Raw genomic sequence first — 12849 nt, forward strand, 5'->3', positions numbered from 1 at the left:
TAGTAAATATCAGTATTTATTCTGTCCACGTTCACTAGATATGAGCAATCGCACACTGATTGGCTACTCTACTACTAGGCCATCAGCTCATATACCATGAGGAGAGAAAAACAAAATGGCGGCGCATGTTGCTGAACCAACCGAGGATGAAATAAAAACTCTACTCGAAAACAAAACCCCAAAAAATACAAAAACAAGAAGACAGTGTCATCTATATTCCCCGCCCTATATACCAACTATATACCAAGTTTCAGTATACAGGGTGGGCGGCACGGTGGTGTAGTGGTTAGCGCTGTCTCCTCACAGCAAGAAGGTCCTGGGTTCGAGTCCCGTGGCCGGCGAGGGCCTTTCTGTGCGGAGTTTGCATGTTCTCCCCGTGTCCGCGTGGGTTTCCTCCGGGTGCTCCGGTTTCCCCCACAGTCCAAAGACATGCAGGTTAGGTTAACTGGTGACTCTAAATTGACCGTAGGTGTGAATGTGAGTGTGAATGGTTGTCTGTGTCTATGTGTCAGCCCTGTGATGACCTGGCGACTTGTCCAGGGTGTACCCCGCCTTTCGCCCGTAGTCAGCTGGGATAGGCTCCAGCTTCCTGCGACCCTGTAGAACAGGATAAAGCAGCTAGAGATAATGAGATGAGATCATTTTGACTAACCCTGTATTATTGGTCACATTTTTCAAGCTCCGCTGCAGGAAACCAACCCTACCTCTTTACACTGACCTCAGCAGCCCATGGCATAAACCCACCGGACCTTTGGTCCAGGTGAGCTAAAAATTAAAATTTCTCATATTTCTTAGTATCAAAAGGCACATATACATTACTTAATCAACACATATACCAACTTTCAAGCACACACCACTCAGTTTTCAAGTTCTGCTCCAGAAACAAAACCTACCCCTAAGACTAACCCGAGAGACCAAGTCTGAAATTGTTTCCATGGAAACTTGAAAATTAAAATTTCTCAAATTTCTTAGTGGGGTGGCACGGTGGTGTAGTGGTTAGCGCTGTCGCCTCACAGCAAGAAGGTCCTGGGTTCGAGCCCCGGGGCCGGCGAGGGCCTTTCTGTGCGGAGTTTGCATGTTCTCCCCGTGTCCGCGTGGGTTTCCTCCGGGTGCTCCAGTTTCACCCACAGTCCAAAGACATGCAGGTTAGGTTAACTGGTGACTCTAAATTGACCGTAGGTGTGAATGTGAGTGTGAATGGTTGTCTGTGTCTATGTGTCGGCCCTGTGATGACCTGGCGACTTGTCCAGGGTGTACCCCGCCTTTCGCCCGTAGTCAGCTGGGATAGGCTCCAGCTTGCCTGCGACCCTGTAGAACAGGATAAAGCAGCTACAGATAATGAGATGAGACCTTACCGTCAAATACTTTTATTCCATATTCTGTTGCTTTTTTTTAATGCTTTTATATTATTAGATATAGAAACGGGTTCTGTCTATCCGTCGGTTGCCTTTTCGTTTCCGGGCCATATCTTTAAAACTACTGAAGAGATCTTCATGAAACTTTGCATACATATCAAGCAACATGTGAACTGGTACCTTTTGCTAATTTGGATTTTTAAAAAAAAGTATTTTTCAAATTTTTACATAAAAAATAGATTTTGACTTAGTTTCTAAGAGCAATGTTCGTTTCCGGAGCATATATCCAAAACTATTCATGATACTGTCACGCTTCCAGGCTCACCCTCCATCTGCCCCAACACTCAGGACTCCATTTCCCATAATCCCCCTCACACACCACTCACTACCACGTGCACTCCGTCAGCCAACCCGGAACCACTTCCTAGGAGTGGTTCCCCCAAGTTCTAATCGCCATCACCTGTACCTTTTTGTTTACATCTGTATTTATACCCCTTTGTTTGTTTTGTTCTTTGCACAGTATTGCCTCTACTTTTCGTGAGCCTACTGAGTGTTATTGTACTGATTTGTTTACTCGTGTATGACCCTTTTTGCCTTCTGTTTTTTTTCCCGTTTCGCCTAGCCCTTGTGTTTTGATTGCCCATTTCTCTTGTTTCCCGGTTTCTCGATCCTCACCTATTCTCTAATCACGATTTGCTTAGCCCTTGTGTTTAGATTGCCCGTGTCTACTGATTCCTGGTTCTTGGACTATTGCCTGTTTCCTGACCATGATTTGTCTAGCCCTCGTCACTGTTTTGGATCTCTCGGTATTGACCTGGCCTGGCTTTTGTACATTGTCTTTGATTACACTGTTCTCATTAAAGCCTTGTGTTCACTTATAATCTGCGAGCGTCTGGTCTGTCACAGCCGTATTACAGATACGGATTTGAAACTTGGTATACATGTTAACAAGGTGATGTAGATGTGCCTTTTCATACTAAGAAATTTCTCATTCTCATTTCATTATCTCTAGCCGCTTTATCCTTCTACAGGGTCGCAGGCAAGCTGGAGCCTATCCCAGCTGACTACGGGCGAAAGGCGGGGTACACCCTGGACAAGTCGCCAGGTCATCACAGGGCTGACACATAGACACAGACAACCATTCACACTCACATTCACACCTACGGTCAATTTAGAGTCACCAGTTAACCTAACCTGCATGTCTTTGGACCGTGGGGGAAACCGGAGCACCCGGAGGAAACCCACGCGGACACGGGGAGAACATGCAAACTCCGCACAGAAAGGCCCTTGCCGGCCACGGGGCTCGAACCCGGACCTTCTTGCTGTGAGGCGACAGCGCTAACCACTACACCACCGTGCCGCCCGGTAAGAAGGTATCATTTTTTATTTTTCAACAATCATTATTAGCACATTTTTCACAAATTGCTCCTGTAATTTCGCCAGTTTGTTTGCATTCTAAGCAGAAATGATTTTGTCAGACGTTTTGTACAAAGTTTTTATTTATCAAATTTGCAAAAAATAAAAATAAAAATGTTCTGTTTCTCAAAATTCAGTGAATGTGGATAGAATAAAACAGTTATTCCACTCAATCTCATCGTACATGGCTTATAGCCAACTCGGTGGTATGTGCCTCGTCGGCTATCAGCTCACGTCCGACTCGATTTTGTGGAATAACTTAATTGCTTCTAGAAATTTTACAAGCAGAGTTGCAGGATGTGGGATTTATCTGGGGTTCAATGGTGCCACACACAAAACACTGAGAAACGGTTTTGGGTTTTTTTTCCTGTAGGGAAACCATGTCCATAAAAATTGTTTGTTTTATCTTATATCAATTGCATCATGTGTAAAAATATGATGTAAAATTTCAGCTGTATTACCCACCTCTTCTACATCTGCACTATATTTTGCATAAATGTGTGTATTAGCGTTATTATTAGTGTGTGTATTACCCAGTCTGTATTGTGTGAGCTGCACTGGGACTGTAGGTTCCTGTGTTGTTACCAGTTGGAATGGCATTCCTTAACAGCCGCACCCACGTGCCGATATCCACGTTCATCTGGCGAGCACGCAGGAAAGCTTTACCTGTCGATAAACACACAAGAAATAACATACCCTTAACACACAATACAGCAAAACTTTATTTGCCCACTGTAAGATATTTCTGAGAGCTCTTATTTACTGATATCCATCCAAGCTTGTTTTATTCGTCCCTTTCATCGCCTAATCCTCTTCTCTTTTAGGTTGTGTATTTTTGTACATGGTTATATAAAGTCTACATCCATAAATGACCAAAAGAGAGTGTGAACTGGAGGGGTGTTTGATCAACCATTAGCATATCCAGACAGTCAGACAGATCAAAGCAGATGAGGTGCAGATGTGGAAAATATGCACCTACATGTTTACAACCACACTGTCTCTCACATCAGTAAGTTTGCACAACGATACAGATGAACAAAACGCGGCTAAAGGCACATCTCGATTGAATGTCTACTACATTTAGGGTTAAAGGAAAGCTTTTTTCTGGGCTGATGGATCACTCTCAGAAAATAAAGTGCATTATTGTACCTTTACGGGGACAACAGCTGGTCACTGGGGCCTTTATATACTGCTTGGGAACATATATGCACCTTTGTGGCCTAAAAAGGTCCACATAGTTACCTTGAGGTCCAATAATGAGCCCCAGGGGGTACTTGGGAGACAGAAACAGACCCCTACTGTACCCTTATTTCTGACAGTGTTGTTGTGGCTTTACCCTGTTGCTTAGAGAATACTTTCTTCTGTCTCTTAAGGCGTGGAACCCTTTCGATGACCGGGTTAAAGAATGTCACCTGGAACACACACACACACACACACACACACACAAGTTGAAAGATGGGACTAACAGCAACAACATCTTTATAAATGGGATATATAAGTAGGGCTACGTGTGAGCATGTGTGTGTGTGTGTGTGTGTGTGTGTACACACACACACACACACACACACACACAACCGTTCAAAAGTTTGGGGTCACCCAGACGATTTTGTGTTTTCCATGAAAAGTCACACTTTTATTTACCACCATAAGTTGTAAAATGAATAGGAAATATAGTCAAGACATTTTTCTGAGCATTTAATCGACCCCACAAATGTGATGCTCCAGAAACTCAATCTGCTCAAAGGAAGGTCAGTTTTATAGCTTCTCTAAAGAGCTCAACTGTTTTCAGCTGTGCTAACATGATTGTACAAGGGTTTTCTAATCATCCATTAGCCTTCTGAGGCAATGAGCAAACACATTGTACCATTAGAACACTGGAGTGAGAGTTGCTGGAAATGGGCCTCTATACACCTATGGAGATATTGCACCAAAAACCAGACATTTGCAGCTAGAATAGTCATTTACCACATTAGCAATGTATAGAGTGGATTTCTGATTAGTTTAAAGTGATCTTCATTGAAAAGAACAGTGCTTTTCTTTCAAAAATAAGGACATTTCAAAGTGACCCCAAATGTTTGAACGGTAGTGTGTGTGTGTGTGTGTGTGTGCGCGCGCGTCTGTATGTGCATGTGTGTCTGTGCATGTGTGTGTGTGTGTGTGTGTGTGTGTGTGTGTCTGTGTGCCCGTGCGTGTGTGCGCGTGTGTGTGTGTGTGTGTCTGTGTGCCCGTGCGTGTGTGTGTGTGCATGCGTGTGTGTACCTCAGCCAGCAGCAGGCCCTGTGGTTCCAGCTCCAGCTTAACTGTGTGTTTCTGGTTATCCAGGAAATCCTCCAGCTTCAGGAATTTCAGTGCACACAGAGAGCGATAGTCCTTCCAATACACTGCTATCTCCATTTCTCGAGACTACACACACACACACACAAAAAGGAATGTTTAAAATAATAAGCAACTAAGTTAACATTCTACAAACAGCTTTTTAATTGAAGATTAAAACACATCGGATAGTGCTGTTATCGGAAAATAATCAACGACAGGGCGATGTGATTCATCCTAAAGCAAAGCAAAACTGATTACTTTTCGATAAGAATACATTCCAAAGTGTTTTGTACCTCATATACCAAAACATTTTTTTTTTACTTTATTAAAGAACAATGTGTCATACATAGAATATTGTGGAACATCCATCAAACAAGTTAGTTCCTGTTATCACCGGTTCCTGTCATGTGACAGCTTTAAACAGGTGTTCATTCACCACCCTGTGGTTTTTATTTATTATTTTTTTTTGCTCTACTGAAGCTAATTAAAAAAAAAAAATAGTCTTGTTAGTGAGAAACTGCAAATCACCAGCTTCTCTATCCTGAAGACTTTCCTGTCATGGAAAATTTAAAGTTACAGCTTTACCTGATTGTTACAAAGTGCTGACACTGGGGACTCCTTCTAAAAATGGTAACTAAATGTCTCCTCACAGAAAACCTCACCATATTAACAGTTATTATACATACAGGACACTTTTTCGATGGAATAAAAACATGCAGTCTATGTATTGGTTCGCTAGCATGCAATATTGTTAGCATATCGCTTATCCTACGTGTATTACGTCACTCTACCCAATGGAGAATGAGCGGTGAATATGGTTTACGATATCGCATGGTTATCAAGACAATATGACGTCACACGTCGAAGATATAAAACTTCCGCACTGGTGAGCGACTGTGACAATTTGTCAACAAACATGGCTGCCAGGTTTGCCTCATTAAATACAGAAGATTTTGAGAAAATTTTGACATGTTGAAGACCTGAAAGGAATGTATAATAATAATAATAATAATAATAATAATAGCTTTTTTGTGTTATATCAGATATATTCCATTCAGCTAGCATGATATTAAACTCATCTTCAACTCATTCAGTATCATGCTAGCTGAATGGAATATATCTGATATACCACTCAATGCCAGCCAGTATTATTTAATTATTATACATACAGGCCATTTTTCCATGGAATAAAAACAATTTTTTCGCGGTGCGGTTCCATCAAATCCTGCGCTCTGATTGGCTGGCGAGTGGGTCCGTATCCTACGATACGGACCCCAGTTACGGACCCCGGTTACGGACCTCTGGCGACTTGCTCGTTCACAACAATAACAACAACAAACATAGTAGAATTTTTTTTGTCAACATTTATCTTTTTTTTTTTACAAGATTTATTTATAAGCTTATCAAAAATCTTATAAATTTTTGCCAGCATTTCTCAGGAGAATAGCATTAATTTTATATCATGGATAGCAATAACAACAGTCTTCACAGCGAAAGCGAGTTTTACTACCCTGAGGAAGAAGAAATAAAAGAAAACATTTCAGGAGAAAGCTAAAAACCTCTAACTTGCTAACGCCGAGCAAAAACATGGCTGAATCCTGAATGACTCAATTTTGTATAAATAGGGGACTACATAGGTGGCAAAATGTAGTTTTTTTCCTGCCATGGAAGTGCACTTATATACCAAGAAGGAAGCAATTTGCATTACAGCCATGAATGAGGATTCAAAATGGCGGCTTGCCTCGGTTTTCCCTTTCGGGCGCTCTCGTTTTCTGTTAGAATTTGGTCAAGAAAAAAATAAATATATTATTTACCAGCTTAAGGTCGGTCCATATGGTGAAATACCATGACCTCGGCCTTAAATACTGACCCCGGCCCAGAGGGCCTCGCTCAGTACTTTCAAGACCTCGGTCACGGTATTTCACGATATGGACCTCCCAGCTGGTAAATAACATATGTATTCTATTCCCTTCTAGTGGGTTTACTGATGGCATGCAATGTTGTTATCATATTGCTTATCCTCCATGTATTATGCCACTCTCCCCAATGGAGAACGAGTGTGCAATATTGTTATAATATTGCACGTTGTCAAGACAACACGACGTCACATGTCGGAGCTCATGCGAAGATCCATGACAAAACTTTTCAGCTGCGCATGCACACAATCATTTCTTTATCCACTGGGAAAGAGAGAAGACGAGGCTAATCCAGTGCTACTGCTAGGTTTAAGCACAAAATAAATAAACTGAAAACTGCAACCAAAGATGCGCTGAACACCCGAAAGGCTACCAAAACTTCATTATATATTCTTTATGCAGATTTACAAGAGAAAAACATACCAACTGACATCGAAAAACTGGAAAAGAGACATCAGAAATGTAAAACTTCCACACTAGGGAGTGACTGACAATTCGTAAACAAACATGGCTGGAAGGTTTGTTTTGTTAAAAGCGGAAGATTTTGAGAGGATTTTGCCTGCCAGGTCGCACCGTTGTGGGTAGCTGTCAATGTTGACTTTAAAAGTAACTAAGTAAATTACACAGGGAAAATAATAATAATATTTGGCTTGATTGTGCTAGCATTGGCCTGCGTTAACACTACACCAGCTGGAAGTAACTGCACTGCCGCGCTAACAGCACTGAGTCGTAGGTAAGCTAGCGTTGGCCTTCGCTAACACTACTGCTATGCTGGCTGGAAGGTAACTGGACTGCTGCACTAACAACACCGACTTGCAGGTAAGCTAGCACTGGCCTTCAAGAATGTTGATATGAAGAGTGTGTATGTACAATATAATAATAATAATAATAATAATAATAATAATAATAACTCGTCTTCAACTTGTTCAATATCATGCTAGCTGAATGGAATATATCTGATAGACCACTCAAAGTGAGCCAATATTATTTAAATATTCAAGTGTTTTAATCCGTTAATGTGGAACATCCACCATACAAGTCCCATATCAACACTTTCTGACCAATCAGAATCGAGAATTCAATAGCACTATGGTAAAAAGTAGAATAATGTACATCAGAGTAACAGGAATTAAAATCAGTGCTGTACTCAAAGTCCTTGCTGTACCAGGACCCGGTCTTCCCAGGCAGTCTCCTGTCCTAGTACTAACCAGGCCCTTAAGGCGCATTGGGCGGCACCGATCTCCATTTTTATAGCCTTCAGCCTCTCACCCATTACATAGCCAGGGTTACAATGGGGGGCCAGTTCTTTGGAAGCTCCTCTGAGAACTACATACTTTCAAGGGCGTTTTTTTTTTTCTGTTTGCATTCACACCAGCAATCGGAATGCTTAAGAGACATACGTTAGCGGACAGTTGCTATAGCGATGTCACTAGTTTGTTCTTTTCATATGAATGTGCGCCAATGTTCTTGTTTTGCTGTGAAAACAGCAAACTAGCAACACTAGGATTTAAACTTGTCCACTTTCATGCGTCGTGTTTTGGTCGCACATTTTTATAGAAATGGACCGTTCCACTGCACCATACAATAGGGAAGACCAGTATAGTTAGACAGTTAGTGATTACTTAAAATATGTTTGCTTTAGGCGGCACAGTGGTGTAGTGGTTAGCGCTGTCGCCTCACAGCAAGAAGGTCCGGGTTCGAGGGCCTTTCTGTGTGGAGTTTGCATGTTCTCCCCGTGTCCGCGTGGGTTTCCTCCGGGTGCTCCGATTTCCCCCACAGTCCAAAGACATGCAGGTTAGGTTAACTGGTGACTCTAAATTGAGCGTAGGTGTGAATGTGAGTGTGAATGGTTGTCTGTGTCTATGTGTCAGCCCTGTGATGACCTGGCGACTTGTCCAGGGTGTACCCCGCCTTTCGCCCGTAGTCAGCTGGGATAGGCTCCAGCTTGCCTGCGACCCTGTAGAAGGATAAAGCAGCTAGAGATAATGAGATGCGATGTTTGCTTTATGTCAGTGTGAATTATTATTTTATAGGCTACGGGTTTTCTTACGCGATAGCTAAAATACCAGTGGACAAGAACATTTAGTTTAATTAAGATTTTTATACCGTATTTCACTTAGGGTAGCATGGTGGTCTAGTGGTTAGGACTGTCGCCTCACAGCAAGAAGGTTCTGGGTTCGAGCCCAGTAGCTGGCGAGGGCTTTTCTGTGTGGAGTTTGCATGTTCTCCCTGTGTCTACGTGGGTTTGCTCCGGTTTCCCCCACAGTCCAAAGACATGCAGGTTAGGTTAACTGGTGACTCTAAATTGACCGTAGGTGTGAATGTGAGTGTGAATGGTTGTCTGTGTCTATGTGTCAGCCCTGTGATGACCTGGCGACTTGTCCAGGGTGTACCCCGCCTCTCACCCATACTCAGCTGGGATAGGCTCCAGCTTGCCTGTGACCCTGTAGGGCAGGATAAGTGGCTACAGATAATGGATGGATATTTCACTTAGGTGCATCAAAATTGTTGTATGTCCCCCATCGTATATAGGCGCAATAAAGCCTCGACTTCACTTGCCCATGTTTTTTTTTTTTTTTTTTCCCCATTTTATTAACCCTGACATTTTACATGGATTTTTAAAACTGACGGTTGCTGGTGCTGCATAATGCAGTCTGGATCACTGTATGATGAGTTCCGTCACTCATGGTTCCTAGTGCTGGGAGAGTACGTACCTACCCTGAAGTAGGAGTGAAAAATTCCCTCAAAACAGTGTTCTAAGAACTATGATCGTCCTCATTTCCTGTAGTGCGGACATGCAAAAAAATTCCTCCAACTAAGAACTATGAAAAAGTTCCTCCGGTCCTTAAGGTTTTCAGTTCTTTTCACATGGCAGGGAAACTTGCTCAAAACATTGTCATACATTTAATAATAAAAATCCATAAATCTGCTTTACCCCATCTGTACAATATAGCCAGAAGCTATGATCTGTTAACAGGGCTTTCCCCAGAAAAACAAGACCAACGTATCCCCCCCCACTCTCACTTACATCAGAATGCAAGCAATTGAAGGAATAGGACACTTATTATGAAGGTTGACTTCAGCAAATAATTAACCCTGAAACAAGTAAGTAAAGAGCCGTGTCTCTCCCCAGGGATTTCAAATAGCATCCTGGTAAACTGTGGTTTTGAAACAGCATTTTGTTTCTTGAAATAGCGTCAAAATCCACCCTGTATGTTTCGTAAATACATTCAGTCGGTAAACAGGAAGTCGATGTGCGACAGACCTGAAAATAGTATACATGGTACAGAACCCCAAACTGAAGCTCAGTACCAAATATCAAGCAGTTGTGATTTGTAGTTCCTAAGAAAAGTGTTATGAAAACTGTAAATCCACGCTACATGTTTTGTGAATACATTCAGTCGGTAAACAGGAAGTTGATGTGCAACAGACCTGAAAGCGGTATACACGTTATAGAAGCTGAAGCTTGGTACCAAGTGGCTATGATTTATGGTTGCTGAGAAAAAGGGTGTTTCGGATGGACGGAAATACAGAGATACAGACAGATGGATGGACAGAGGTAAAAAACCAAAAAAAACCCAAACCAGTATTCCCCCCCCCCCTTTGGAGTGAGGGTATAAAAATATCAGAGCAGTGCTACTGATGTGGAGCCCAACCTGTAAGGACTGGTTCAGCCCAGAGGGTCCCGAAGGCTGCTGGGGGGTCTGGGGGCATGCTACCCAAGACAATTTTGAAATTAGACACTTCAAATGGTGCATTCTGGTGGCATCTATGGCGGAGTTAGGCACAATTCAACATTATTAAATTTGCTGTTTTTCACCTTGTCAAATATGCAAGGGGCAAAATTAGATTTGAAATGAAAACACCTCGTAGCACGCCTCTTCATTTTACAGTTCCAGGATGCCAGGAACAGAATCGAGGTCAAATCATGCAACAGTGCCATCTAGCAATCAGCGCCTAGAACGTGGTTTTATGTAAGTTATTGCTCATTTTCAGAGGGCAACAGGATATATTTAGGTGCGGAAAGTACTCTGCATTGTTCAGTTTATGGTATTGATTTTTTTGGTGAGCAAGTGACAGTGCGGCACTGACGTTACACAATGCGGCGGAGCACAGCATATCTGCGCTTTGGGGAAAGCCCTGGTTAATTAGAAAAAAACAGTTGTGTTATTGTTCTTAATGCTCACCCTTTCCAGCTCTATAGTGAACGTCTGGTCCCAGGTATGTTCTCCGACTGTCTTCCACGCTGTCTGACCCACCACAGTATTATCCAGCTTCAGTACAGCACTCACCTCCGCTGTACACACACACACACACATCATATCCAGTTAAATCAATAAAAAAAAAAAAAATCTAACACCTGATGCTACACCATACACCAAATATAGTCTCTTCTGCTGTGAAGAGAAAGTCTGACCCAAAAGTTTTTCTGTAAACCCATGCCAAAATCTTTATAGACTTGCTTCAAACATCATTCTACATATCTAATTATGGTTCAAAGTACAAATGTCATACAAGATCTGACTTTCTAATAAATTATTTTAGAAAATAACAGAGATTCTGTATCAGGGCGGCACGGTGGTGTAGTGGTTAGCACTGTCGCCTCACAGCAAGAAGGTTATGGGTTTGAGCCTAGTGGCCTACAAGGGCCTTTCTGTATGGAGCTTGCATGTTCTCCCCATGTCTGCATGGGTTTCCTCCGGGTGCTCCGGTTTCCCCCACATGCAGGTTAGGTTAACTGGTGACTCTAAATTGACTGTAGGTGTGAATGTGAGTGTGAATGGTTGTTTGTCTCTATGAGTCAGCCCTGCGATGATCTGGCGACTTGTCCAGGGTGTACCCCGCCTCTCACCCAGTCAGCTGGGATAGGCTCCAGCTCGCCTGTGACCCTGCACAGGATAAGCGGTTACGGATAATGGATGGAGTCTGTATCAACAAACTGAAGATTTAAATTCACATCACTTCCAGCTATTTAGTTCAAACCAGTGACTAAAAAACACGGGCGGTGTGGCTCTATGCCCTTCTGTTCTACAAAAATTAAGCCAAAATTCCTCCGCCATTTTCTTGTCAAATTTGGAGCACAGTAGAGAAGACAGCCAAAGTCAGGTACTCATTTGGTAGCCCCGCCTCTTTCTCCTAATACCAAGATCCCGCACAACGCCAAAGCTTTCAATCATTTCATTCCCAAGTGTATCCATGCCTTCTTACGATGTAGTAGAATAACATTTGAAAATGTTTTCTGTAACATTTAATTTTGTGCTGGAAAATGAATGAACGTTTGGAACTCTAAAATGTTTTTGTACTGATTTGATAATGTAGAAATCATAAAATAGAAATCTATAACAAAAGTTTGTATGAAAAAAAAAACCTAGGGTGCCTAAGACTTTTGCACAGTACTGTACAAATGTTACTTTTATTATTAGACCCTATGAGGATACTGTACATATAACGGAACACACACACACACACACACTCACAGGAGAGCTCATCTGTTTTCAGTGTGCTCTTTCCACTGACGCTGCCACTGCGGCTGTAAAGGCCTTTCCCACTGCGCATGAAGGAGCGAGCCTCGCCGGGACTGTGGCACGGTAACACCACAGGGTTGCCACGGCTACGACCCGGAACCACCTCCAACAAGCTCACGCAGCCGAGTAACTTCACCTGTAGCATGCCTGTCTCACACACACACACACACACACACACACACACACACACACACACACACACACACACACGATTAACTGTAACAATATGACACAGTACAGTTATTAGAACCATCTGAACACTTTTCACAGTTTCAATACTATTTGCATTATCATAATATTTATAAAAATCTTTAAGATCTT

General features: G+C 42.4%; 1 protein-coding gene across 3 annotated transcripts in view; it reads right to left on the reverse strand.

Annotated features, from left to right (window-relative positions):
* pkn1a (protein kinase N1a) overlaps positions 1 to 12849 on the reverse strand; it is a 121328-nt gene that overhangs the window by 18623 nt on the left and 89856 nt on the right. For all 3 annotated transcript variants that reach the window (XM_060898885.1, XM_060898883.1, XM_060898884.1), the window contains exons 7-11: positions 12481 to 12675; positions 11191 to 11300; positions 5031 to 5174; positions 4108 to 4183; positions 3305 to 3437 (exon numbers count right to left, since the gene is read on the reverse strand). In XM_060898885.1, coding sequence (XP_060754868.1) covers positions 3305 to 3437; positions 4108 to 4183; positions 5031 to 5174; positions 11191 to 11300; positions 12481 to 12675 — 658 coding nt within the window. The remainder of the gene's footprint in view (positions 1 to 3304; positions 3438 to 4107; positions 4184 to 5030; positions 5175 to 11190; positions 11301 to 12480; positions 12676 to 12849) is intronic.

The sequence above is a fragment of the Neoarius graeffei genome, chromosome 18 (genome assembly GCF_027579695.1).
Source record: "Neoarius graeffei isolate fNeoGra1 chromosome 18, fNeoGra1.pri, whole genome shotgun sequence".
In the NCBI taxonomy this organism is placed as follows: domain Eukaryota; kingdom Metazoa; phylum Chordata; class Actinopteri; order Siluriformes; family Ariidae; genus Neoarius; species Neoarius graeffei.